Below are 24,593 nucleotides of genomic sequence, written 5' to 3' on the forward strand. Positions count from 1 at the left end.
TCAGACCTAACAGGGGATTATTACACAACAGAAGAGTAGCTGATATCTAAACTCACCTGATTAATGTAAACTCTGCGTACCAGAGTCTAATGAAGCACAAATCCTATTAAATTTCCAAATATTAGAATACAGATTTGAAAAATACAGGAAACCTGTAAACCATTAAGGGAAGACAGTTTAAAATCTATGGGGTTTGGTTTAGCATACTAGGGTGAAAAAGCCACTTCCTTACTTCACTGTTTAACCATTTGCTTGAATATATGAAAAAATACACTGGCTAACAAACACAAAGAATCTGTCTGGGGTAACAGATTCAGAAGCATACAATCAAAAGCATATCCTGATAACTGAAAACACATTTTTGATCCACACTGTCTTGTTTTCACTCAAGTACTTTTGTAGCTATCACAGTACCCAAGGCAGACTATCTTCAGCACTATAAAATGACACACATGGACTCTGAATTCAAAGACACAAACAGTACTTCCACTTCCAGCCTTCTCAAAAGCAGCACTGGCTTACACAGACTGTACCACTTCACTACTCATTTCCCGCCCGAGCACTTCCCTCTTCTTCATTCTGGCATAGAAGTTGGCATGGCTCTACAGTGAACTGGACTGGGGAACTGATCAAACTTCTTATTTGTTCTTTCATCCAGTTTATTTGCAACCAGGTGCCAGCACAAAGAGGTAGTGCTAAGCAGCTGGATGTTGCAGCCTGTAACTTTAAGCAACACTGTTATTTTGTCTTTGAGCTGGGATAGGATGGCCTACGTTGCAAAGCTTTATCAGAAGTACTTCCCAAGGCAGCTGAGAGCTTATGGGAGCAAAAGTTTTTTTACTGGTGCAGCTAAATAAAAGCAGTCCACTCAACTGACAAACTATACTGGCCAAATAAGTCCTCCTCCAGCATAAAGCTATCTTCCACAGCGGATTTTTTCAGAATAGCTATACTGATCAGAGGATTTTCACATCCAGAACTCTAGAGTTGTGCCAGAAAAAGCTTTATGGCACAGAGCTGCTAAAGAGATTTGTCCAAGTTTCTTAGCCAAAACCTTCTGTAAATCAGGAATAACCTAGGCCAAGAACATGTTTGGTATCATCTATGGGCATGCATTGCACAAAGCAACAGTGTGCTACAGTATTTCATTTTCAAAATTAACCTAGCTTAGGTTAAGGAAAGCACCTGCATTCAGAACAGCCACATGGAGTCTGTAAGAGCTGCTGCAACACACCCGAGTAAGGTACACAGTAGAGTCACTGTCTTCTGCCTGACAAGTAACAGGTGCCTAACAGCTTTAGCCTGTTATTTGAAATATTATTCAAATTCCCACTTGAGTAACAAAAGAATTTTATAAAAAAATGAATTGGATACACAAGACAGGCAACAGCAAAGACTGTTACACAGCCTTTATTATTATGATTATTCCTCAGCTTCTGAAATGTTGCAAATCTGCACACAAAATTCATCATCATCATTTAATGTCACAATGCAAAACTAAGTTTTCAGATCAAACATAGATCCCAAACAGTAACAGAATTTCTGTATTTTACAAGTGTGGTTTCTCTATTAATTTACTAAGCAGATCTATACTTTTGGCATAAATATGAATTCACACATCTCATTTGTACTTATCCAGATGAAAAAATTTTAGTAAAAAGTCTCTCTCCCCCTGCTTTGTTTCAGTTCTCAATCTATGTCCAAAGAGAAGATGACATTCAGAAGTTTAAGATATTATTAATACCTTAAAAACAGACTTAAACATAAACATTTCTAGTATTTGTAAATTCTGCCAACTTACCACTGCTCCCACAGTCTGCACAAGACAACAGCTCTTCTGGTTTTTTTTCACGATTTGATTCTTTCGTTCCCAAACAAAAGCTACATATCGGGATGGGATCAGCTCGTGGCTAGATTGAAAAACAGACAGGAGTTAGCTAGAGAGAGAGGAAAAACCAAAAGAAATAAAAGAAAGTAGTCTTACTTCACTTTTACCTGACATTTTGATGTACCACTTATTAATTACCAAGACAAAAGTCCATTTTACTAACTTTGGAATACCAAATTTTACTATCTTAACATACTTCATAAATATTAAGGTGGCTCATAATAAGCAACCTTGTGTACTAATCCATGTAAACCTCTCCAACACAAGACTAGTGTTATCAGAAATGAGGAAAAATTAGAACTTAGGACACTATTCTTGAACACACAATTTCAACTCCAGAACACAATCACTTAGTCTTCAGATGTAATAGCGCTCAGAGATTAAGACGCAAACTGGCTTTTATTACAGATTAATATAGCTCCTTTCCACAAGAAAACCAGGACTGTTTAAAAAAACTCTCAAATTTAAGACATACTTTATTACTTTTCCATCCAATACAACTCACATCTCTCTCTCAAACTACCATTTTAGGGTAAAAACACTGTATTCAACAGATCAACCGTTATCCATTACAGTCTGATGAGTCCCATCAGCTATGATACACAATTGGAATAAAAAAACACGCAAAACCATGCTTCCATGTCTGGAAGCAATACACAGAACTTTTCAGAGAAAAATTTAAGAACTGACACAAATTTACTTCCTGATCTTCCCAATCTGCTATGTGACAAACTATCCGCAATTAAATACCTCAAAACAGTTTCTGCAGGTAAATTCTAGAGCTTTACTGAAACTATTTAGCTGCATCATCCAAAATATTCATTAATGTCTACATAAAATTATCTATAAACAGATCTGTAACAAATAAAATTATGTGCAACTATTTCTTCAAGTGGGATACTCAAATAATAGAGTACCTTCCCAGGCTGGCTTGTAGCACCTAGTATCACTACTACACAAAAATCAAAATAGTTTCTTTCACAAAGTCATAGTTTCCAGGTTTAGCTAAACAATGCTGTTAGTTTTATATATCAAAGTAATTATTTGTTGGTTTCACCTTCAATTTTTACATTTCCACTCTATGCCACAATACTTTGAAAGCTGACAGACTATCTTCACTTGACCTACAAATCTGTACTCCATTAGAGGGGGGAATGCTTGTTTTTAAGGGTATTCTTAAGAAGGCATCAGTTCCATGTAGATATACCCTTATACCTCAATACAACGTAATACAAAGAGACTGAAACTAGGTTTATATTATTAAGCTTTAGGATAATCTTAAATCAAGCAGCAGATTCCCAAGAATACTGACACCAGCAAGGTAAAGTTGTCCTACCCAGACAAGAGGAGCACACATATCCTCACCCTAGCCTACAACCACTTCCATATAAACATACCCTGAAGCGTAGTACATTTTTTGAAAGCTTCGTCCTCAGAAGGTCTGATCAATGTTCATCTCTTCACAGTCCAATTATCGGAATATTGACATACTTGTATACCCCAAAGAATATATGTAAAAGATACCAGAGCTGAAGACTTGTCATAAGTATGGAGATGTCTGTTCTCTTCCAGAAACTACAAAAGGGAACTGCAATATTACCTTCTTATAACTAATGATAACAAACACGGTCTGCAGTCCTTAGTCTTACCAAGACCTCCATTATGAATTATATGGATAGCTGAAATATTGACTTGTTACCTGGACAAAAGTAATTGTTGAAGTTAAGAAACTGGCAGATTTCCAATTTAGTCACACTTAAAAAATTTTTTAAAGAGAATTGATGTTCTTTCTCAGTTTTGGCAGGATGTCATTGAATGAGATCAGTAATTCTATAGGTGGGAAAGGATATACCAGTTACCTGCAGAATTTTTTTACTTGCATGTTAAAAACAATGCATAAACAAATAAAAGAAAATGAGTTAGTTGCTATTCTTGTCAATAAAATATCATAAACAAACAGATCTGTTCAATCTTTACACTTTTAAACAGACTTATATTTGGAACAAGACAACAATATTAACAGAAAAAAACCCTAAAATATACCAACAATCAGCTGCAGAAAAACGGTCCAGAGCTATCCAAACACAACTGTTCGCTTGCAGCATCTTGTGAACATTTCTTAACTGCTACTTAAAGTTTAATACAGATAATTCTAAAAGACAGATTACTCTTTTAGTGGAATCCAGTAAAAATCTCCTCTTGGCAACCACACCATTCTCCTTCCCTTTGATATCAACAGTGTTTTAGCCGTTTCAGAAAGGCTCGCTCTGATAAATAATTTACAAACATTGCATATCATTCAAATCCAGGTCCACAATCTCATTTATCTTTCCAAGATTTTTTTTTTCTTGCTCTAGGAAAAGACATGGCCATTAGCCAACATTCATTTACTTCCCTATTTCAACACCCACCCACCCCTCCTTTTTTTTTTGTTTTTAACTGAAGGTAAAATAAAGGACAAAGGTTGCTGGCAGTTCAAGGCTACAAAGACTGATGTTCCCATACCTAACCTAATAATAGCTTGCAAAGCCTACCACTTAACACACAAGTTTTCAAGAAACTTACAGGCTCCAGTACATATATTTTGAAGCCATTTACATTAGTAACTGTATTACTGGGTCTGATCTCTGAGCTACTGAAAATTAAGAATGCACACATTCCTGTCAGCACAGTAAACCAATATAGTTTCATATTGCTTTAGCTTGCACAGTCAAAGCAAAATTATATTCATACTGATAGTATTATTTCTGGCTCATAACTGCCTCAATTAGGATAAACTAATTTTTATCCTAAAATTTGGGGTTGGGTTTTTTGTTTTGGTTTTTTTTTGATTGGGTCAGAATATAATCCAAACAGAAATGCATCTCCTACCTGTATCTCTTTGTTTAATCACTAGTTTCTCTTCTAAAATATAGGAATTGTGTATCACCATCTTCTGAAAAACAATGATTAGTCACCAGGAAGGTTAATTCCATTTCATCTCTTACAGAAACTAGTATGGCCAGTTATTCAACACCGCATTATTTTATACCAGATGAACCTGTAATATTTTTCATGTTATTCAACCTCAGTTCAAAAGGAAAATAACTTTTTCACCCAATATTTAAGAACCACATTAATAGTTTTCTGCTCTGTCACTGAAGATAGGTCTGAGTAACTCTAATCCAGTAATATACTATTATTTCTTCAACAGAGCTAATAAAAACTAAGAAGAATTTTTCATTCCTTTAATTTTGGAAACAGGGTAAATTACAACTTTCAAAAGTGCTCAGTTTTCTAGGTCACTAGAAATTGTATATCCAAATTTAAAAGGCTGCCCTGTTCAAATAACTATTTTCAACTGCAGTAGGGGCAAATTTGCAGAAAAGGCATACCTTATGCCAATATGAAATTGCATTTAGAAACTGAAACTTCACAAAAAGCAGTCAGGCAATAGGAATGTTTTCCTTTTTTAAAAAGGATATATTAGATACCATGGAGCAATAATAGACCATCAACTCAACACCTGTAAACAGGTTGGTTTTTTTATTTTACTTTCCAGTTAGAAATTGAACAATACTTATTTACGCATCATACATTCAACTGTCATAGTCAATCAATGCTTTAAAACATCATACATCCAACCACTGCAGTCCATCAATCCTATAAATAGCATTAAAAGTACCATATCACAATATTTTTACATCAGTAATTTTGGCTCAGAAACCCTCATGATGCACACATGGTGATCATCTGCCCAAGTTTACATTTTTAGTTTCTTAACAATCAGTAGGAAAGAAAGGATTACGTTGTAAAATACAGTATGTAAGTTTCTCAAATATGTAAGTTTTAAACAGATCGTATTACTTCACACTAATTATTAGAGTTTGGTAGGAGATACCTATTTAATCCTGCTACACATACAATAAAAATTTTAAACCAGGCATTGTTTTTAACATTCACAATAGGAAGTTTCAGATGTATCCCACCTTCCCTTCAGGCAAAAACGCAGAGGCAAAATTGTTCCTATAAACAACCATCAACTGCAGCTGGACAGACACTGTTGTAGAAGCTGTGTGAACCAGGAAGCCTACGCAGATATGTTTTCATATGCTTACTAAAAAGAAGATCAGAGACTATTTAGCAAGCCCCAGTCAGTATCTCTGCTTTAGGCATTATATAAACGCTCGCTCTGATCGCATAACTGCACCACCTTCCTAAAAAGCTCACTAAAAACAAGTAGTAAGGTCTGCAGCTCAGTTACTTCCAACAAAAATTTGGTATACCGTATACACTGTGATTTATTTTTTTGTGCTGCATAAAAGATCCCACAAACCACACAAATCAAAGCTATCAGAACAAGTATTATAGTCAAGTGCCTGCCCTTCAGTATCTAGAGAGAAAGACTGAAGACCATCAGATGGTCAAGTTTGAAAGCAACTGCCTTTCATCAGGAAGGCAATGCAAACCCATAAATGATTTCATCCCAGTGTGCCTACATATCCTCAACCGGAGTGATGGGAGAAGGAAGGTTTCTGAGCTGTTAACCCACCATGCAAAGCAGGAACGCATATCTGCAGAACAAATCATGGGGATCGGGGCAGGGGGTGGAGGGGGCAACGGGAGACTGCAAGCTGGTGCAGCTGGTGAGGTGGAGAAGGATAGCATCACAGCTCATCCTCTTGCATGCATTTGATACAGGGTAGAAAAAGGAAGGAAGAACAAACCACCCAGATAACAAAGGAAAAGAGAAAATGCATGAGTGACATCATTCACCATAAAGAATCTAAAATATCATCCAATTTTAACATCTGGCAGAGCAAAAAGAACAGGGAATTAAAGAGCAGAGATTAGTGTTTCCAGATTTGGGTTACTGCAGTACTTAGAAAAAAAATATGGGCTACCTAAGGCATATACTGTGAGGTTTTCAAGGCCTAAGAAGGATGCTAGCTCCACGTCCACAGACTGGCAAGGACTCAATTATAGTGTCAAAAATGTCAGTTGAGCACTGGGTGCTATAGCAACCTTACCTTAAAAGTTCAGGTTCCTTCCCCACACCCCAATCTTTATTATACAATAACCACACCCCCAAAATGTATTTTTGTAACATTTCTAGTTTTAAACTCATTTTAGGCAGTAATTGTTTGTGATTATCCTAACACTTAAGATTGTTTTCACTAAAAAACTAGTGCATTCACTATGTTTTGATTATAGCTTCATTGTTACAGTCACTTCAGAAAACAAGAAAAACTATGCTTAGTGTGTGCTACAGTTAAAGACTAAAAATAAAGAAAAATATTAGGTTTTGTGACTTCAGAAAGTGTTTTGTAATTGATTTTTTTAATAAAGAAACGTGAATTTCAACTACTTAACATAGTTTACAAGTTCTGAAACATTAAGGACCCACTATCCTCAATGCTTTCTCACAGTCTTTGCATATATTGCAAACCCTGAGATTGGTCTACACAAAAATTGTACTAATTTAGAAGTAACAACATAGTGTCAGCACTTAGTTAAACTAGTGCAGTTTCCATATTTAAGCAAAGACTCAGAAGTCATTTATGCAACCACTAAATTATTTTGGTTTTTTTTTAATGAATCACAGCTATCTATTCTGAGAAACTAACAGGCTTTGCCACTGCATAAAATGAATCCTTGGTAAAAATTCAGCTGGACTTCTGTTACATTATGCCAAAATTTGTCTCAAAACTCTGGCCTGAAATAACAGTATTTTTCCTACGGTAGTTTCTGTGCTTATGGAATTTACATGCTTATCTGATGACATCTATAATTCCCAGGAAATTCTTGAAGCATCTAGCATGGTCTGACATCCCACCCCCCAAAAAAGTCACATTGTTACGACTGAAAAGTCTTATTTTTGAGTATGTAAAGTTACCCGTAACTATAAATCCCAGTGAAAGCAAGGAGATTACTATTTGCATTGCTATAGCACTCTGAGGCTTTAAACAGATTGTCTGAAAATTGTTAGGCATTAGCTGTGTACACACAATTATGGTTTTAAGTGCTAATCTCATTAAATGTTATACACACATTAAAAGAAAAGTTTCACAGACACTCCCAAGAAATTTAAATTTGAACAGTAAACCAAAAACCTCAACTGTTCACATTTGCAACTGTCTCTCAATGCCTTTTCCGAAACATCTCAACACCATCTGACAACCTGCTAGAAGACACACCCTCATGCACAATACACAAATATTAGATCTCCATTACCCTATGAATAGAAACAGCATGTAAGTAATTCCTGGGTTAACAGGACAGAGAGGCAAATTTTATTGAAAATTGAAACTACCACGACCTTCACTAGGGATCCCTTGTTGTGGTCCCAATCTTTATCCTACTTCAGTTACTTAACTATTTACAGCCTTCAGAAGGACAGAAGAAGCAAGTTTGCTTTTTCAGAACACCTACATTTTCACAAAGCACCTTCATGGACTCTTTTTTTTTTTTTTAAACGATCACATCATAAGTTTGAAAAAAAGAACTCTTTGAACAAGAAATACCACCAGTAGCGATCTCTAAATACTGTTTTTTAAAAATTAATATTGAAAATAAGTGGAATGAGCCACAGGTACTGATTTCTACTAACAGCTACTGAAGCAGTTGCTCTGGGTCACAGGCAAAGCAAGGTATTATGAATTCTTTCAGCTGCAATTCCCTTACTGCACCCATTCTGTGGGTAAAAAAAAAAAATATTTGAGTTTACTTTCAACATCTGAAAAAAATCCATCACATTTCAGGAACTAGTTATTATAAGGTAAGCTAAACTTTAATTTAAAAAAACCCAAAACAAAACACACAGAACAAAACAACTTCTTAATGACAACTGTCCAGTAGATCCCATGTTAGCTCTACAGTACCACGTGATAAAAAGTACACACTAACTCAAATGATGATAAAAACACGCTGACAGGCTATTACTGCAGAAGAGTGAAAATATCAGACCTGCTACAAACCCTAACGTAGCACCTATACATTCAGAAAGCACAAAGCAAAAGCCAGCACAAAGGCAGTTCCAAAAAGAGGACAGTCCAGGGTGCCAATTTTTTTTATTACGCCTTTAAGTCTATGAATTACATAAACAGTATGTGTTGAGGAAAAACTGTAGTCTGAAACTTCTTCTCTTCCCCCAAAAGAGTAATTTCACTGCTAGAATACATGTTTATGTTCTCTTTCACTCTTTAAAAACCTCCTATTTCCTTACTACACAGTGGCTTCCTCTGCTCACTTTCCCCTCCTGTACTTTCAAAGAGTATGTCTGTATGGGAATTATGACACACAACGTAACTGTCAGAGGTATGTAAATTATCCAAAACTGAGAAGTTTAAAACCCTTCATGTCCTCCTGGATTCAGACACCCTCAAAGGCATCTAACCGCAGTAGTGATACTGGATCTCAGAGTTCAAAACATGTTCTTGCAGGTCCATCCTCCCCTTTGTGTACACACACAGAGCAATCAGCGGATGACTAGTCAAGAAGATTGTGACAGCACACCCAGAAACACTGTGTGTCATGTTCTTGAACTGTGGTCTTGAAAACTGGAAATCTCACTTCCACACTGCACTCCTGATAAGGTGGGAAACTCCTGAAAGTGTATCCAAATTGACATATTTCTACAGGTAACAAGCAGGAGGGGAAGCACTCTCCCACCTCAGCCCATAAGAAAACTACAGTTCCCTAAACAGGCTTAAGAACTCTATTCACCAGAGCACTTTGCAAACCTGAGCTGAAATGATGTGTGCAGAGACTAAATTATTCCCAGCTTTTTCATTGTTCTTCAGCTAATAATTCCACGTAATATTCTTAAAACATCTTTTTAAATAAAAAAAAAAACACAAACAAAAACAACCACAACAAAAAACACACAACCAGGAAGTGTAAAACAAAAAACTTGCCTCTTCCTTCCCACCCTGAAAAATATGGCCAAGCCTACAATGCAAACTTGTATGTTTAGTTAAAATACTCTGGGAGAGAAATTTCTATCTCGTACAGCAAAACATATCATTTACCTCCCTGGATGCAATGAGTCCCACTTGAACACAGTTCCCCACATCACTTTGTGTGTCTTAGTATTAACCTCATCAGTCAACAAGCATCACTACAGCTGATGGAACTGAACAGACAAAAAGCTAACCTGCATCTTCATAAACAAGCACTGTAATGAGGAAGACATGCATGAAATAGCATACACAGCTAGAGAGTTTTCTAAATGCAGTTTCTATTTTAAGTTACTGAAAGGAGCATTCCTGCTCCCTCTTCCAAACTGGGAAACAATACAATGTAAAACAGGGGAGTTTGCAACAATTACTGCTTGGAAAACAGAATGCAACTTCAGGCTTCAAAAGTGTCTTTTCCTTGCAATATGGGAAAGACTATAAAAGCTAAATTCTATTTCAAATTAGACTTTTGTTGTTTCATATAATAGTATAAGATATTAGAAAGAAAAACAAAACTAATTTCAATTTATTAAAGTTGCTTCAGCTGTATTCAAGAAACCAGCTAAAGATAAGTGTGCTCTGCATAGTGAATATTGATCAGCATGCAGGAAAGAAGAAACCATGATCAAAAAAGCCACAAAACCACCACAGAAGCACACACACACACACGTTTTCTATAAAGAGTTTTATTCATTTGCCCCGGTCCTCTTAATTAGCTTCACATAAACCAACCTGCATTCACATTTTGTTTGTAGTTTATATCCACTGGAAATTCTAAAAATCCACTTTCTGTTGAAAATCCACCACCCAAAGCACAGGATACATCTCCTGGAGAAGGGTGCAAAGCAACAGCTCAAAAATTCAGATAAATCTCCCAGTCCTCTGGAGACTCAGCTTTCATTTTTAACAGAATTAATTTAAAGCCTCGCTTACAGAGGGGAGGCTTGCAAACCATAATTCAAGTTTAATAGAGAGACAAGACTACTGTAGACAGCCTAAAAATATCACTTTGGATACGTGTAGGCCCTGCTATCATTTCAGAAGTTATTTAACTCAGATACTTTACTTATTTAAATTGCATCCCTTCTGTGATCTTTCATCAATTTCTATGATAGCACTGCAGTAGAATGAAGGCTCTTCCCTCCTGAATGGGAGGGAATTTGTTATTTCATGTGTGAGTTTCCTGCTTTGGTCCTGCAACTGGGACTAGACATTTAAAAAATATATTTACTTTTCCATTATTGTAGTAGTAAAGAGAGTTTTTAAAATAATTTTAAAAAAGTCCTGTAACCAGGGCTATTAATATAACTGGGCTATGAAGACGGCTACTCACAAGTCCCCTCTTCTGCATTCTCCACTGTGAGATTACAGCCCACCTACAGATCCTGACACTAAGGGGTATTTACGCTTCCCAGCCAGGTTATATGTACATCAAGCTGTAAATACATCCTATATACACCGCAGTTTTCTAGTTGCATCTTCCTGTGATTCTGATGACCATCATCTACATTCTGCAAATCTAGCCTTGGGCCAAGCAGTCTTCAGACTTCTCAAAACTGTCTCTTTAGTGGTTTTGAAGTGAAAAGAGCAAGGGGAAAGAAAAAAAAAAGGTGTCTTTGCTCCTTTCACCTTCTTCAGGGTACCCTTGGGAAATTAATTCAAAACTTATTTCTAAATTAGATTTTTATATACAGATAACTCAGATCCATTTTCTTTACACCAACGTTTTTTAAAAAGTGATGTCTTCAGCGTCATCTAAAGAGATATTTCAATAAGTTAAAATTAGAAGGGCTCCAAAACTTTTTTCTTTTTCAACTCCAAACTTCCTCCTTTCTGTTCCCTTACTTGCCTACTATGGGGCCAGCAAGTGGTTCAAAATATACATAGCTTGAACTACAGTTCCTGGCTAAAAAGTTACTTTTGTTTTTTCTCTCTCTTTTAATTAAACTCTTCAATCTGGCACTCTGACAACCTCAAGTGTACCCTCCCTCTCTGATTCAGTCTGTTGACTCCCACAGACTAAAGTGAAATAACTACTGCAGACCCAACCAAGCAGATTATACCTAGAGTTGCATTACTCCTTGCACAGCAATCAAGTCAAAGTATGAGGTCATCTTTTAAGTGATACCTTTGCTTTTTATGTAGCTCAAATTCTTCTTTTTCCAAAGTAATGAGAGTTTTGACTCTTCACACCTCTCTCAAAACTCAATCCTTTAAATCCATCTAGATGTCTTAAGAGCAACATATATTTCTGTTACTCACCATGCACTGTCACAAAAACGATGCACTTAAGCCTTAAAACAATTATCTATCATTACCATCCTCATCATGACCTCATCTTCTGTACCATCAACCACATTGCCACCCTTTGTGTCTGATGACATGTGGTTAAAATACACACATCATCCACATCATTAGTCTGCAAACCTTCCAAGAATCTCACCTTTAAGTACACTTCTAGGTATTCATTCAGAGGTAGAGTTAATTATGTAAGTATCTAGCTTTCTGCAATCCTGTTCGCTTCTTATTTTCACATTTTCTTCACATATCTCAATTTATTCATATGTTTAAGAGACTTCCAAACTTTTTGACATAGAATCCATTGGGTTTTGTCACATGTACATACAGTTCTTTGCATGGGATTGCATTTCCTAACTCCAAATTCTACCTGTTACTGCAATGCCTCTAGGATGAAGCAGGTGACACATGTAATCACAAGCAGGTAAGCAGTGGTGCAATTCATAGACCATGATCCCATGGGCATGTCAATTTTTACATTCTTTGGGGAAAAGTATTGCTTTTAAGCAGGTTGAATAAACTCCAGTATGAAAAGCTCACACTTCATTGCCATAATATGATGTTTACTCACGATGTTTGTATATATGCGTATTTTTATTCATAACATTACCAAAGTCATCCTACATAAATGTGTATATGTCTGCAGTGTGGCACAGGATAATTATTAGTTGTCTTGATGCTAATTGCTTAGGGAAAATGTTTAATTGCATATTAAATTGATCATACGCATATTTTATTTAGTTTACTCTTTGGGGCAAGTTTACTGTCAGCAATATCTAGATCTGAGTAGTGCTATACTAAATACAGAAGTAGGACTTTATGAGACTGAGTTAGTGTTTGAAATGCAATGGTAAATGAAACAACCAGAGCACCATTCTATTTCAAGATGAAGCAGCTGAATTTCCACATGAAGTCAAGAAATATCCTGCATAGTTGCCCTCACATACCTGAAGGGAAAAAATACTATGACCAAAGCAAAATAATTAAGGCTGCAAATTCCAGAACCTGATAAGGGATTACAAGAGAACTATTTCTTTAGATTTCTTCCCCTGATGTGATTATGAAATGGAAGCTTTAAACAGAGTGAACTATGTTTTGGTTTTGTTGTTTGTTGGGGTTTTTTGTTGTGTTTGGTTTGGGATTTTTTTTTAAAAAAGGGATTTAGTTTTAACACATGTATATAACTTAACATCCTTTCTGCTTGAACAATTATTTTAAGAGCAGGTGTAATACAAATAATGTCACTGTAAATAACACAGTCACTTCTCTTAGTGAGGCCCAAATAGTAGAGAACTCACCTAGCTGAACACCTATATTCCTGTGGGCAACAAGTAACAGCAGCTAGGCCATTGACCTTTCTGTTGCTGAATCACTGGTTTCTATTTGGTAAAAACACTGGCACTAAGATACTACTCTACCAGGTGAGCTACATAGCAATTCAGGTAATAAAAATCTATTTTTCATTTATTTATTATAAAATAATTCCTGATTTCCTTTCTGAAGAAAGGGAAAGCTGGACAAATAGCTGATTACATGCTAACAGCTCTATTTCCCCTGCCTGCCCCCCAACAGCAACTGAACTTTATTTTTGAGAGAAGCAGTTAATTCAACAGCCAAGACACTGAAATCAGTTGCAGGTGTTTACTTTTACAAGCCATTGCTCAAGACACAATGCCACTGAAAATCTGCCAGATCCGTAAAGTACATACAGTGTATTTTATACAAGACCTAGGAGATCAACAGTTTTGTACTTGATCAAGTGCTGAAATCCATGGCAGAGTGATAATAAAGGTGAACAGGCAAAGTAGCCCTGTACCCCAAGGAGTTACCTAAGAGGCTGGCATTTCCAACAAATGAAACAGATTGCTCTATCAGTCCCTGTTTCTTTATATGTATAGGTAATGTTCAATATTGACATACTGTGAAGAAATTACCCACCCCAAATCAAAACGTAATTTTAGACTTAAACCCAGATCACTGTAGTTCATTTTACAAAAACAGTAAAATTATCTCCATTAGAATATAATAAAGCACTGCTAACTAGCCATGCTATGTAAACCAGAGCTCAAACTGTTCAGAACAAAACCAGTAAATATTTCACAGAAAACCAGCTTTTCTTAGAAAAGTTTCCAAGTAGGCCTATGAACTAAAAGTTAAATGAAAGTCTCTTGAAGGAAACAGGCTTAAGATTTGCCTTCAACTATTACATTTAAGCAAGGGGGGGGGGGGGGGGGGGGGGGGGGGGGGGAAATTATTGTAGCAATCTGTACTGCATGGCTTCTGGAAAGAAATCTAGTCAGGCTCTCAAACTCTGGTTTTAATCTATCTTCTACATTATTTCAAAGTCTGTGGTATCAAAACAAAGCCCATGAAGTCCAAGAGGCCATTCTCTGTCCAATAAACAGTATTAAATTGCCATACTACCCAGGGAAAGCATACAAGTCCTAGCATCAGATTTCATACAAGAGAAAAAAAAACAAAACAGAAGGGTCATAGCAAAATTCATTCAGCCAGCAGCAAAGTTCATTCAGCCAGCAGCTTGCTTAGTGTAATTTTGTGAGGGTTTTTTAAACAGTGTTTCAAGATGGTTATGCTCTGCCTCCAAAAAGGCAACTATAATGCTGATAGCCTACAGAAAGTGGTAAGTAACTTCACTCCATCAAAAAGCTATAACTGAAGGGAAGAATGTAATAAAAAATCATCACTTAGTAAATCAATCTAACAATACTATTGGACCATGCCCAAGTTTGAAATTGAAGTCTTCTAGCATCAACATCCCTCCAACACTGACAGGATTATTTAATGTAACAGGAAGCTGTTCCTGTTCACTTGCATTCAGTAACAGAACTAAGTAATGAAATAACCTGTACCTACAACATCATCCACAGTTAAGGGCCACTGCTTATTGAAACAAAAGTCTTATCTGTAATAGTCAAACTACTTCCACTGCAGCCTTTCTTGGGCAGTGCAACCACAAAACCACTTTCTTTGATCAAACTCCAAATGAGCACAGAGCATGGTTGAGACAAGACACACTGATCAACTCATCTAAGGCATACTGCAGAAATCCACTTCAGGAGAAAGTTTTCTGTGCAGATAGTTTTGCTTTGCCTCTTCCTTCACATCAGAAGAAAATGAAATATCCCAATGGAAACAGAGAAGCAGCATGACAAGAGCTACCCTGTATAACCCACTGAACAGTCTTTAGGACTGGATTAACCTGTAATGCCAAGGAACAAGTAAACAGGTAGGTCCAATTTTTCACTTCATGTACTCACTGTTCAGCTGTTTTAGCACTAGCAGATAAATACAACAGAATTCTGACCTTGATCTCTTGCAAGGAAGCCTGCAATTCTGATCCCTATGGACTACATGTTTTAGGCTCCCTTATAGGCTAGCGTGAGAAAAGTATTTCCCTTAACCAATCAGAAGCAGCAAGTAGACAGTAGATCCCGAGGCACAAGCAATGAGATTGGCAATACTGCTATTTCTTAACAGTCTAAACCAAAGTATTATTTATAGTTCTTGTCCTTTGGGGGCTTAACTCTCCAGTATTTATTTAAAGTGTTTACAACTAAGTATCTATGCTTATAGCAAAAGAATGCCATCGGTTCAGTGAAAACAAAAAATTACATGTGGTGTTTAACAACAAAACAAATTTAAATGAGTAATTACATTTAGGATGAGCACAGTATCTCCCTCAGTTTTGCAAAAAGCAAGCATTTGTGAAATGTCCATTAAGTGATGAAAATCAGAATTTTCAAAGAGTGTAGAAAAGGTTTTGAAAACTACTTGGCTAAAACACAGATCACTTCAATAGCCACCTATAAAGAATTCTACATAACCCAACCCACAGAAGAGACCCTTTCCCTCTCCCTCTACTTTGATGCTTACAATAGAAGTTAAAAGCCTTCATTACTAACAAGAATTGTAGTCTTGCTAACAAGTCAACATCTGAAAGACTGAACATCCACACCTTGGAATTTTTGGAAAATAATTTAACTGTACTGAATAGATTTATTGAAAACAAAAAATAACATGACACCAAACACCCACACACCACCACCCCCCATCAAAATAAAAAAAACAACCCAAAACAAAAAAAAACCAAAAGCCTGTGTTATAAATTGTACAGAAAATCCTCTCCAGACTTAAAATGCTGGTTGAGATCTTGACTCCACTGCCATCTGAGAGCTGTGCCACTGATGTCAATGCAGTTCAGATATATCATTCCTCCATTTCTTAACTTCTGGCAAAATTTTCCTTGAATATACCATTTAAAGGGCGCTCAGCTTTAAGCAAACAACTATAAATTTTACTATTTGGGAAATAAGACATACTTACAGCCCAAGCTAGTTTCCTTTAAAGTTTATTTAAGCCCAAATGCAAGGTTCACATCAACTCACCAATGAAAATTACATATATTTCATGTTCCAAATGTAACCAGGTAATGTATGTAATAGTTAATACAAAGCACTCTAAAGTCACTTGATCTAACCAGAGTGCCTTCTACCACTGCCAAATAAATAAAAAGTATGATCTAGCTATTCCACACACACCAAAATAGTTTCATGATAGGCTAATTAATCATGAACATAACTTTTCAGACATTACATAATTTCACACAGACTTGCTTGTAGCTCCTGCCAAAGAAAACAATAATTTTTATGAGAAATAAATCTACACTTCAAGAGAGATGACACTGACCAAACATCAAGAAAGGAAGAAAAAGAAGGGGGAAAGGAAGGGGAAAGTATTAATACCACACAAAAAGCCCTGTATAGTTTCATTACTCAAAACATAGCAAAGCTTAAAAGCCAAAATACATGAATCAAGCGAACCTAGACACTGAAAATAACCTTTCACTCTATTTTTTTTTTTTTAAATGACTGACACACCAAAAAACCCACAATGTAAATCTATGAAACAGCTATGTATCAATACATACTTTTACACAGTGACCAGTTTGCTTCCTTCCATTCAAAAGGGAAGAGGGGGCTGGTGGAAGAGTGTATGTTTCCAGTCATTTAGGACATCTGTAAAGGTGTTATATTTCTACTACTCTTAAATTCTTCGATTATGTAGAGAGAACAGCACCATTCTTTGGTGCTGGCTGGGAGAGTTGAAGGCTGCACACATCATCTGCTAGGTTCGGCTGCACTCTAGCAGGAATTCCACAATTTGTTCATCAAGTGTGTTGAAAGCAGGAAGAAAGGACAAGTACTTTTGCCTCACAAGAAATAATATTTTGTTTACAGACAGAACACTTAATGTTACTGGCCACCAAGTACAGATTTGAATTAATTTAGACTGAGTTTGTTTAGCAAGACCATGAAGTGCATATTAAGGAACGTGTATTCTGAAGAGGACTTTCCTTGAAGGGCGAGTCAAGTCATGAGTGGTTTATGACATTAGCTTAGACCATCTATTCCTCTTAAATGCTTTTAAAGTTTCATTATACCTAAGAAAACAAACTTGCACTTGTAAGATATCTGTAAGATAACAGTTATCACTGCTGCTGTTTGGCAAAGTTAATAAGCTTGTGGTAACAGAGGTTTCTCAGCAATTTCTCTGGTACATACTAAATTCTTAGGGAAAGCAAGTCCTTTCCTTCTGCTGGGGAAATTCATGGGTTGTAGTTCAGCTGCTACTGGCTACTAAACCCAACTCTCCTCTCCTCCCTCCTCCTCCTCCTGTCCATCAATGAATCAATAAAAATACAGTTAAAATGCACTCAGGAAGAACATCACAACTACAGTCTCTCTAGCTTCTGCTTTTGTAATGGGGTCAACAGTCCCTCCTCTCTTAGTGACAGCAGAGTGAGAAAACTTATTCCCCAACACACCAACAAAACTCACCTCACCCTGAAAGAGTCAGAAATTTCTACTGTTAGAAAAAAAGGCTCTCAAAAGGGCTCTCTTCAAATCCTGTATCAGTGACAGCCCACAAAACCTGCAGATTTATTTATTTTTTAATTCTATCATTGCAATTTAATGATTCTGTATTCATACGAGCACAGAAGTTTGACAGTTATTCACTGAAGTGAAGTTTATTGTTCAAGTGTGCTGGAAAAGACTGATAACTAGTAACTGTTATGTATTATACCCCATACCCCTTGCCCTATTAAAAAAAAAGGCAAAGAACATCTCCATACCAGAAGTCACCTGTAGAGAAAACAGCAGCTGTAAGTCAAATGTGCTGTTAATATCATGATTCTGTGTTTCCTAACATCATCTCTCTCCCAGAAGCTCAGGGAAAAGAAGTTGCACTAACATCCCCAAAACATCAACATTAATTGTGAGATCTTTCACACATTCACAATATGAAATGCTATCTTATGGATGATAGGGAAAAGGAAGAATGGATACAACTGGGTATGTTTTCCCAAATACTCAGTTTTAAGCACAATATCATGTAAGATCTGGGAAATTTAAATTTAAAGTAAAAATGCATAAATTTCTGCTTTAAGATCTGCATCTCCTCAAAATAAAAACGAACACAAAAAACCCACAAAAAACCCAACACACCACAGATAAACACCATCTACTCCTTCACAACAACTACAGATAACACCCACAGGTACAGAAGGAAGTAGAAGAGTAAGGATATCTGGCAAATTCGTATTTGTTACTTTTTTTGCATCTTGTCCCCTTCTCCATTATAACTGCAGGAGGAAAGATACGGCAAGAGTGTCTTTCTACATTCTAAGGCTTTTCCTGGAAGGAAATGCTGTTCTCCTGCCCATAACCATAGCTAATCATGCAGTAATAGTTACTACTCCAGCACTGCTTTCTAGGAAAAATCAAGACCTTCACTAAGACATCCATCCTCTTGATCAGAATTTGCAGAATTTGCTGACACAGCATCCTCTAGAGCATCTACACTGCTCGGACAGGAAAGGTGCAGTGGAAGTAGAACGGAATACTGAAACCATCAGCTTAGGCAAAAGGTATTCCTCATACAAATCTATACAGCCTCCTGAAATCATTATCTCCTAAATTCACTGACTTTTCCCCAGAATACCTCTGTTGAATCACCTCTGTAAGGAAGTACAAAGAACTTCTATGGCATGTTCAGAGAAGGAGGAAATAAATTCACAGTAAAAAGTAAACTGATGTCAAGTCAGACAACGTGGAAACATGGCAGATCAACATGATAGTGTCATGAACACTGCCAAAAATGGAGGTTCAACAAACTCTCTGGGCAGCCTCCCAACTTTTTCAGGAGTAAATCCTTCTACCATCACAAGCATATTCTCTAAAAGCTTGAGATCTCCGAATTCAATCAGAAATAAGAATCATATACAAAGCTACCAGCAAACAAATCACAGTGGTACCACCTGACAGAGGTGCATAAGATGTCAGACCCATAGTTGCAACTTTTGTTTATACAGGGGCATAAATTTATTACTACACTAGTTAATCCCCCATTCCCCCACTTAACTGTATTTCCACTAAAATACCGAACAATGTACCAGGGCATTTTTACAGCTTTCCCAAAGTCCAATTTAATTGAAAGCATCTGAATTAAGCTACAAACAGCTGCAAGAATACTAATCCAATGAAGAAATTCAGCTTCTAGTTTGGACTTGTGATTGACTCCCTTACAACTGTCTTTGGATAGTTGATTATAGTATCACTGTTAGAAAACAAGACTAGGAAAGTGTGCTGTTTATAGAATTTAAGGCCTTATTTCCTTGTCTGGCGATACTGAAATACCACCAGAGAGAATCCAGCACCTTGGAGCTCTGACACTATCCCTTGAACTGGGGCTGAATATGCAGTTGGACTATAGTGCTACACACAGAGAGAGTCAATGTGTCATGGCTGGCAGACACACATATCCCCTAAATGATACATGAGAAAAAAACCCAAACAAACAAACAAAAAAAAACCACAAGAGAAGGAGAAGCCTACAGCACAGTTTGTCAAAAGGTGTCAGCTCTGAGAAAGTAACATAAGAAATTAATATTAATTCATTCTCAGCAGTGCTTATACCAAGAACTTTTCAGCTTCAAGATTGTAAGTTTAGAGACAGATGGAACCTCCTCCCCACCCCAAACCCCCAAGCACACAGGAGATAAAAGTGAGGAGACTGTGCAATAACTGTCAAAGTGAAGAGTTTCTGGGACACCTGCAAAATAAAGCAGTTTAGAAGTGATTGTCTTCATTTAATGCTCTAATTTAAGTTAGTGAACATGCATTCATGTGTACTCGATCTGCTCAGAGATCAGAGCAAGCATAATTTCTCTGAAGAAACTTCAGTATTTGCCCTAGACTTCAGGTTAGTATTTTAAAACAATTTTATTCTTAAGACAACATTCTCACAAACTAATAAGCTATTCATAGTTTTAGACTACCCCACCTTGTTTTACAGCAAAAAAAATAACACCTTTCTTAAACTGACCCTTCCACTCAGATATATCAGGAAGAATTAAGGGAGATGCCTTCATTCTATTTCAGTTTGGAAATTGGATCATCTGACAACCAAACCTTTTCATTTATTTATAAGAACAGGTGCCTATTAGGTAAGCATAAAAATTATATGCACTGTGTACTCCATAAAGGAAAAATCAATAAAAATATTTGGTCATGTGATTGGGGGGTGGGGGGGACAACAGAAATCCCAAATTTCAGTTTTGACCATGGCAGGGTCAAAGGGAATTTCTCTGTGTCCCCAAAATACATTCCCATGCCCAAAAATCGTCCAGAATTTTTCACCTACAGTAACATATCACCTCAACATACATACTCTATGTGGACAGAAGTACATTTAGTTTATGCTACTTTAGCAAGTGAAGGAACTAATGCTAGGAAGAGCATTTCTGCATAGCAATAAACTCGTACAATAGTCTTAAGCCCATTAGACATGTCTTTGAAAATACACTTGCCATTGAAACTGTTTTTTAAAACAGCATGCAGCTCTAACGTAGACCTCCCCATTTCATGAAAGGACATTCTCCAACATTCAGATTATAAAACAGTTTTTGTCTATACATTTACATTATGAAGTATGCATAATATATGTTGAGAGTTTAAGTGTACCAGTATTTCTTTCTAAATACTCTACACACCTCCTCTCTAAGAAGGAAAACCATAAAAAGGAGTTTAAAGGAAAGAACTGAAGTCTTGTGTATATTGGTTTGCCTCCTGAACAGTTTTTAAGCCTCTATCTTTCCCAATAGTTCCTCACTTGGAACTCTGCAAAAGGTATAGCATGCCAGAGTTGCAAACACTTAGCACTGCTGTTTAAGCCAGTGATCTAATCACAAATCACTTAATGATGCTAGAAATAAAACAGCTCACCAAATTCTGTGACTATACAAGCCTAACTTACAACAAATTGATCTAATGTAATGCTACTCTAAATTCCCCAACTACATACAACAAATTGTGTTGGAGCAAGAAAGTATGCAACATGGGCAAGAGAACTGGTTAATATCCAAATTAGCAGGGAGGCAGGGGGAGAGGGGAAATGTGTACACAGGTGTATACACTTGAATTCTGCATGTAAGACAAACAAGGAGGCAACCGATGCAATCAGGTTCTCTTGCAATATCATCACAATTTTGATACTGAGGACAACTACAGCCAAGCACTTAAACTGATCTGTCACTTCTACCTTCTCAATTAAGTACAAAACCATCTGATCACAAGAAGCATATAAAGCAAGACTGAAGGTTAAATATAAGACAAGATCAGCAAATGATCATGCTTCAGTAGTAAATCCTAGTGTAATGAAGGGGGTGAGGGTGGGGGTGTAGATCTGACAGTTAAGACAAAAGAGCAGTAGAGAAACACACCAAGAGGAAACAGTGAGAGAATGTATTTCAGAATAGGAATAATACTGAAATTACTTCTGCCTCTTTAAAGCTTAGTACCATTAATTTCTGTATGAAGCTACTACAGCATATTGCAAAAGCAAGAAGGATTAAGCTTAACACGAATACAACTCCCCCAAAACATTCCAATAATAAAATGAAGAATGAAGTGAAGAAACTCTTACAGTAATACCAAAAAAAAAAAAAGAGATATAGAAGTAATAATATGATCCATGTTTAATGCTTAGGCTTATAAAGAACATCCCCATTTGGAAAAGGTCTTACCCATAGTTATTACAAAGCTTCCTGGAAGAGGTAAACGTATTTAAAGAAATAAAATGGGTGTTACCAGTAAGTAGCTATCATTGCCTTTTGTTTCATTATTACTTATTACACCTAAAAGGCATATTGGTCTGGAATCACTGCAAGACTAATAGTAAAAGTACGTTTTTATTATAAAATTGTATGATTATTAGGAGGGGATATTTTTGTAAACAGAAAAATCATCTTTGTATGACACAAACAGATGATACCAAATGTGCAAATATCGGACCAAGTTACTATGTACCCTGATCCTGGAGACAAGCACCCCAGTAAAACCTTTGACCTTTCATACTTACAATCAAGTGTCTAAGAATTCAATGCAAGAGTAACTGTAAAGCAGCTTTTTATGAAAAAATGCTCCAAGAACCCCAATAAATGCACAGTATATTAGACAATACTACTTCCATTCAGCTGTTTTCTAGAGCTATTTCTTCCCCCAATTTTACTTCACTGTCAAAACAGAGTTCCTCTTTTTTTGTAAATAAAAAATTTTAAAAGTTTAAATTAAAGCCCTGAAATTATAATCCTATTATGAAATGCAATAGATAGTTGAGCAATTTCTTTGGTTTGGTCATCCCTACTGGTATTCAGCTGCATTCAGTAGGGTACAAGGAACAATGATATGCAGATACAGAAGACAAACATCTTATGCAACTAAACCAGGTGAGTGCTCATGTCTGTAACTACTAAATTCTGACAAGCAATGAAGTTGATGCAATAAGTTCCTGGCATGGTCCAGCTGATAAAATTCAAATCCCCTTCTCCAGCTGTCAATAGAAACAGATATGACCAGCATCTGTTTCACTAGCCTACTGGACTACAGTTTTACACATTGCAGTTTGCAGTCTCCCCTCTTCCCCCCCTCCCCCCCACCCCCCATAAGAGGAGCCTGGCAGGTTTTGGTTTCAACACAGTTTTCCTATACTAACATCTGGAGTGACTCCAATTTTCCCCCAGTTCTGCTGGATTCATCAGAGAAGAGTTAACTGCTTTCTGACACTATATATGCAGGAGCACATATTACAAAGCCATCTGCTTTCCAAATAAACCATTGAAATATTTAGACCATAATCAAACCACTTTCAACCACTCAGATCAAAAATCTCTTTCCCAACTTTTAGCTTGTGTGTTGAGCACTGTGATAGCTTCTCTCCAGTTGCACTGTAATAGCTATCAGATCTCCTGCCCTAAAGACCATTTGATTTTTTGAAGAAACCAGACACAAATTGGGACAAAGGATTCTTCACCAGTTGTGCAGATTTATCTCTAACGTGACCTGCCCAAAGTAAGTTACAGTGCTGAAAATCCAAGGCTGCAGCATTCTTGTAAATAAGAGAGGTTGGACTTACTGTGTCTTGAAGCAACCCCTACCCCCAAATCAACAACAGCAACAAAAAATATCCCACCACTAGCTGACTAATTTATTCAAAGAGTATATTATGAGGCGGGGGTTTTTTTGTTTTTCCTTTTTTTAAACCAGATTATAAATCAGCTTTATTCAAAATTAGTTCGCTATCTCTGAAGCTTATGCACACAGACAATTCAAGCACTTCAGAGACTAATCTTTTAGGGGGATGGGAAAGGCAAAAGTAGACAGGGAAAGAGGATGAATTTCAGCATTTCTGAAAGTCTGACCTGCAGTCTGTTCTGCATAAATTACAGTTGGGGCATTTATTTGGAGAAGGCTCTGTGGACCACAGTGAACAAACAACTTAAGATCTCCACACAGGATCTTTGCATGCTGTCTTTACAGAAGAGTGTGCAACTTTAGCTTTATGGAGGTAGAAAATAAGTGCACAGTGGAAGAAAGAGAAAGCCCTTTAATCCTACCCCCTAGTAGCACAATCCTATCCATGTTGGATCCCAGGTTGAACAAGCACCAGCAACACTCAGGTAGCCAGAAATGTAGAGATGCAGCATTTGGTCCTCCCCTTAACTGACATTTATCAGATACTGACTGGGGAAGAGGGTCCTTCCATCCCATATTCAGGATGTTTGTCCCATTCCTTAAGTGAGCTGTGTAAGAAGCATCCACCCCAAATAAGAAGATTACAGAGCAAATGTCAAAGCAGACTCAAATCCCAATAAATACTAACACCAGCAATGCCATCTCATTCATCCATTTTAGCTTGATAATATCTGAGAATCAGGAGATCAAGTGTTGGAAGTGTCAGCTCAAAGTTAGTATTCCACCCCCCAATATCCCAAGGTTATTCATTTCAGAAAAAAAGAAAGTTAGCTTTACAATGAAGAAGTAACATGATTCAGATAGCTTTAGATGTAACAGGGGGATCAGATGGGGACAGAGAGATGGAACTTAAACATG

At 36.8% G+C, this 24,593-nt stretch overlaps 1 protein-coding gene across 8 annotated transcripts in view; it reads right to left on the reverse strand.

The window, feature by feature from the left end:
- The window catches only part of KAT6B (lysine acetyltransferase 6B), a 120,723-nt gene that overhangs the window by 57,854 nt on the left and 38,276 nt on the right, over positions 1–24,593 (reverse strand). For all 8 annotated transcript variants that reach the window (XM_074830592.1, XM_074830589.1, XM_074830593.1 and 5 more), the window contains one exon: positions 1,802–1,910. In XM_074830592.1, the coding sequence (XP_074686693.1) occupies positions 1,802–1,910 (109 nt within the window). The remainder of the gene's footprint in view (positions 1–1,801; positions 1,911–24,593) is intronic.

The sequence above is a fragment of the Strix aluco genome, chromosome 7 (genome assembly GCF_031877795.1).
Source record: "Strix aluco isolate bStrAlu1 chromosome 7, bStrAlu1.hap1, whole genome shotgun sequence".
Lineage (NCBI taxonomy): Eukaryota > Metazoa > Chordata > Aves > Strigiformes > Strigidae > Strix > Strix aluco.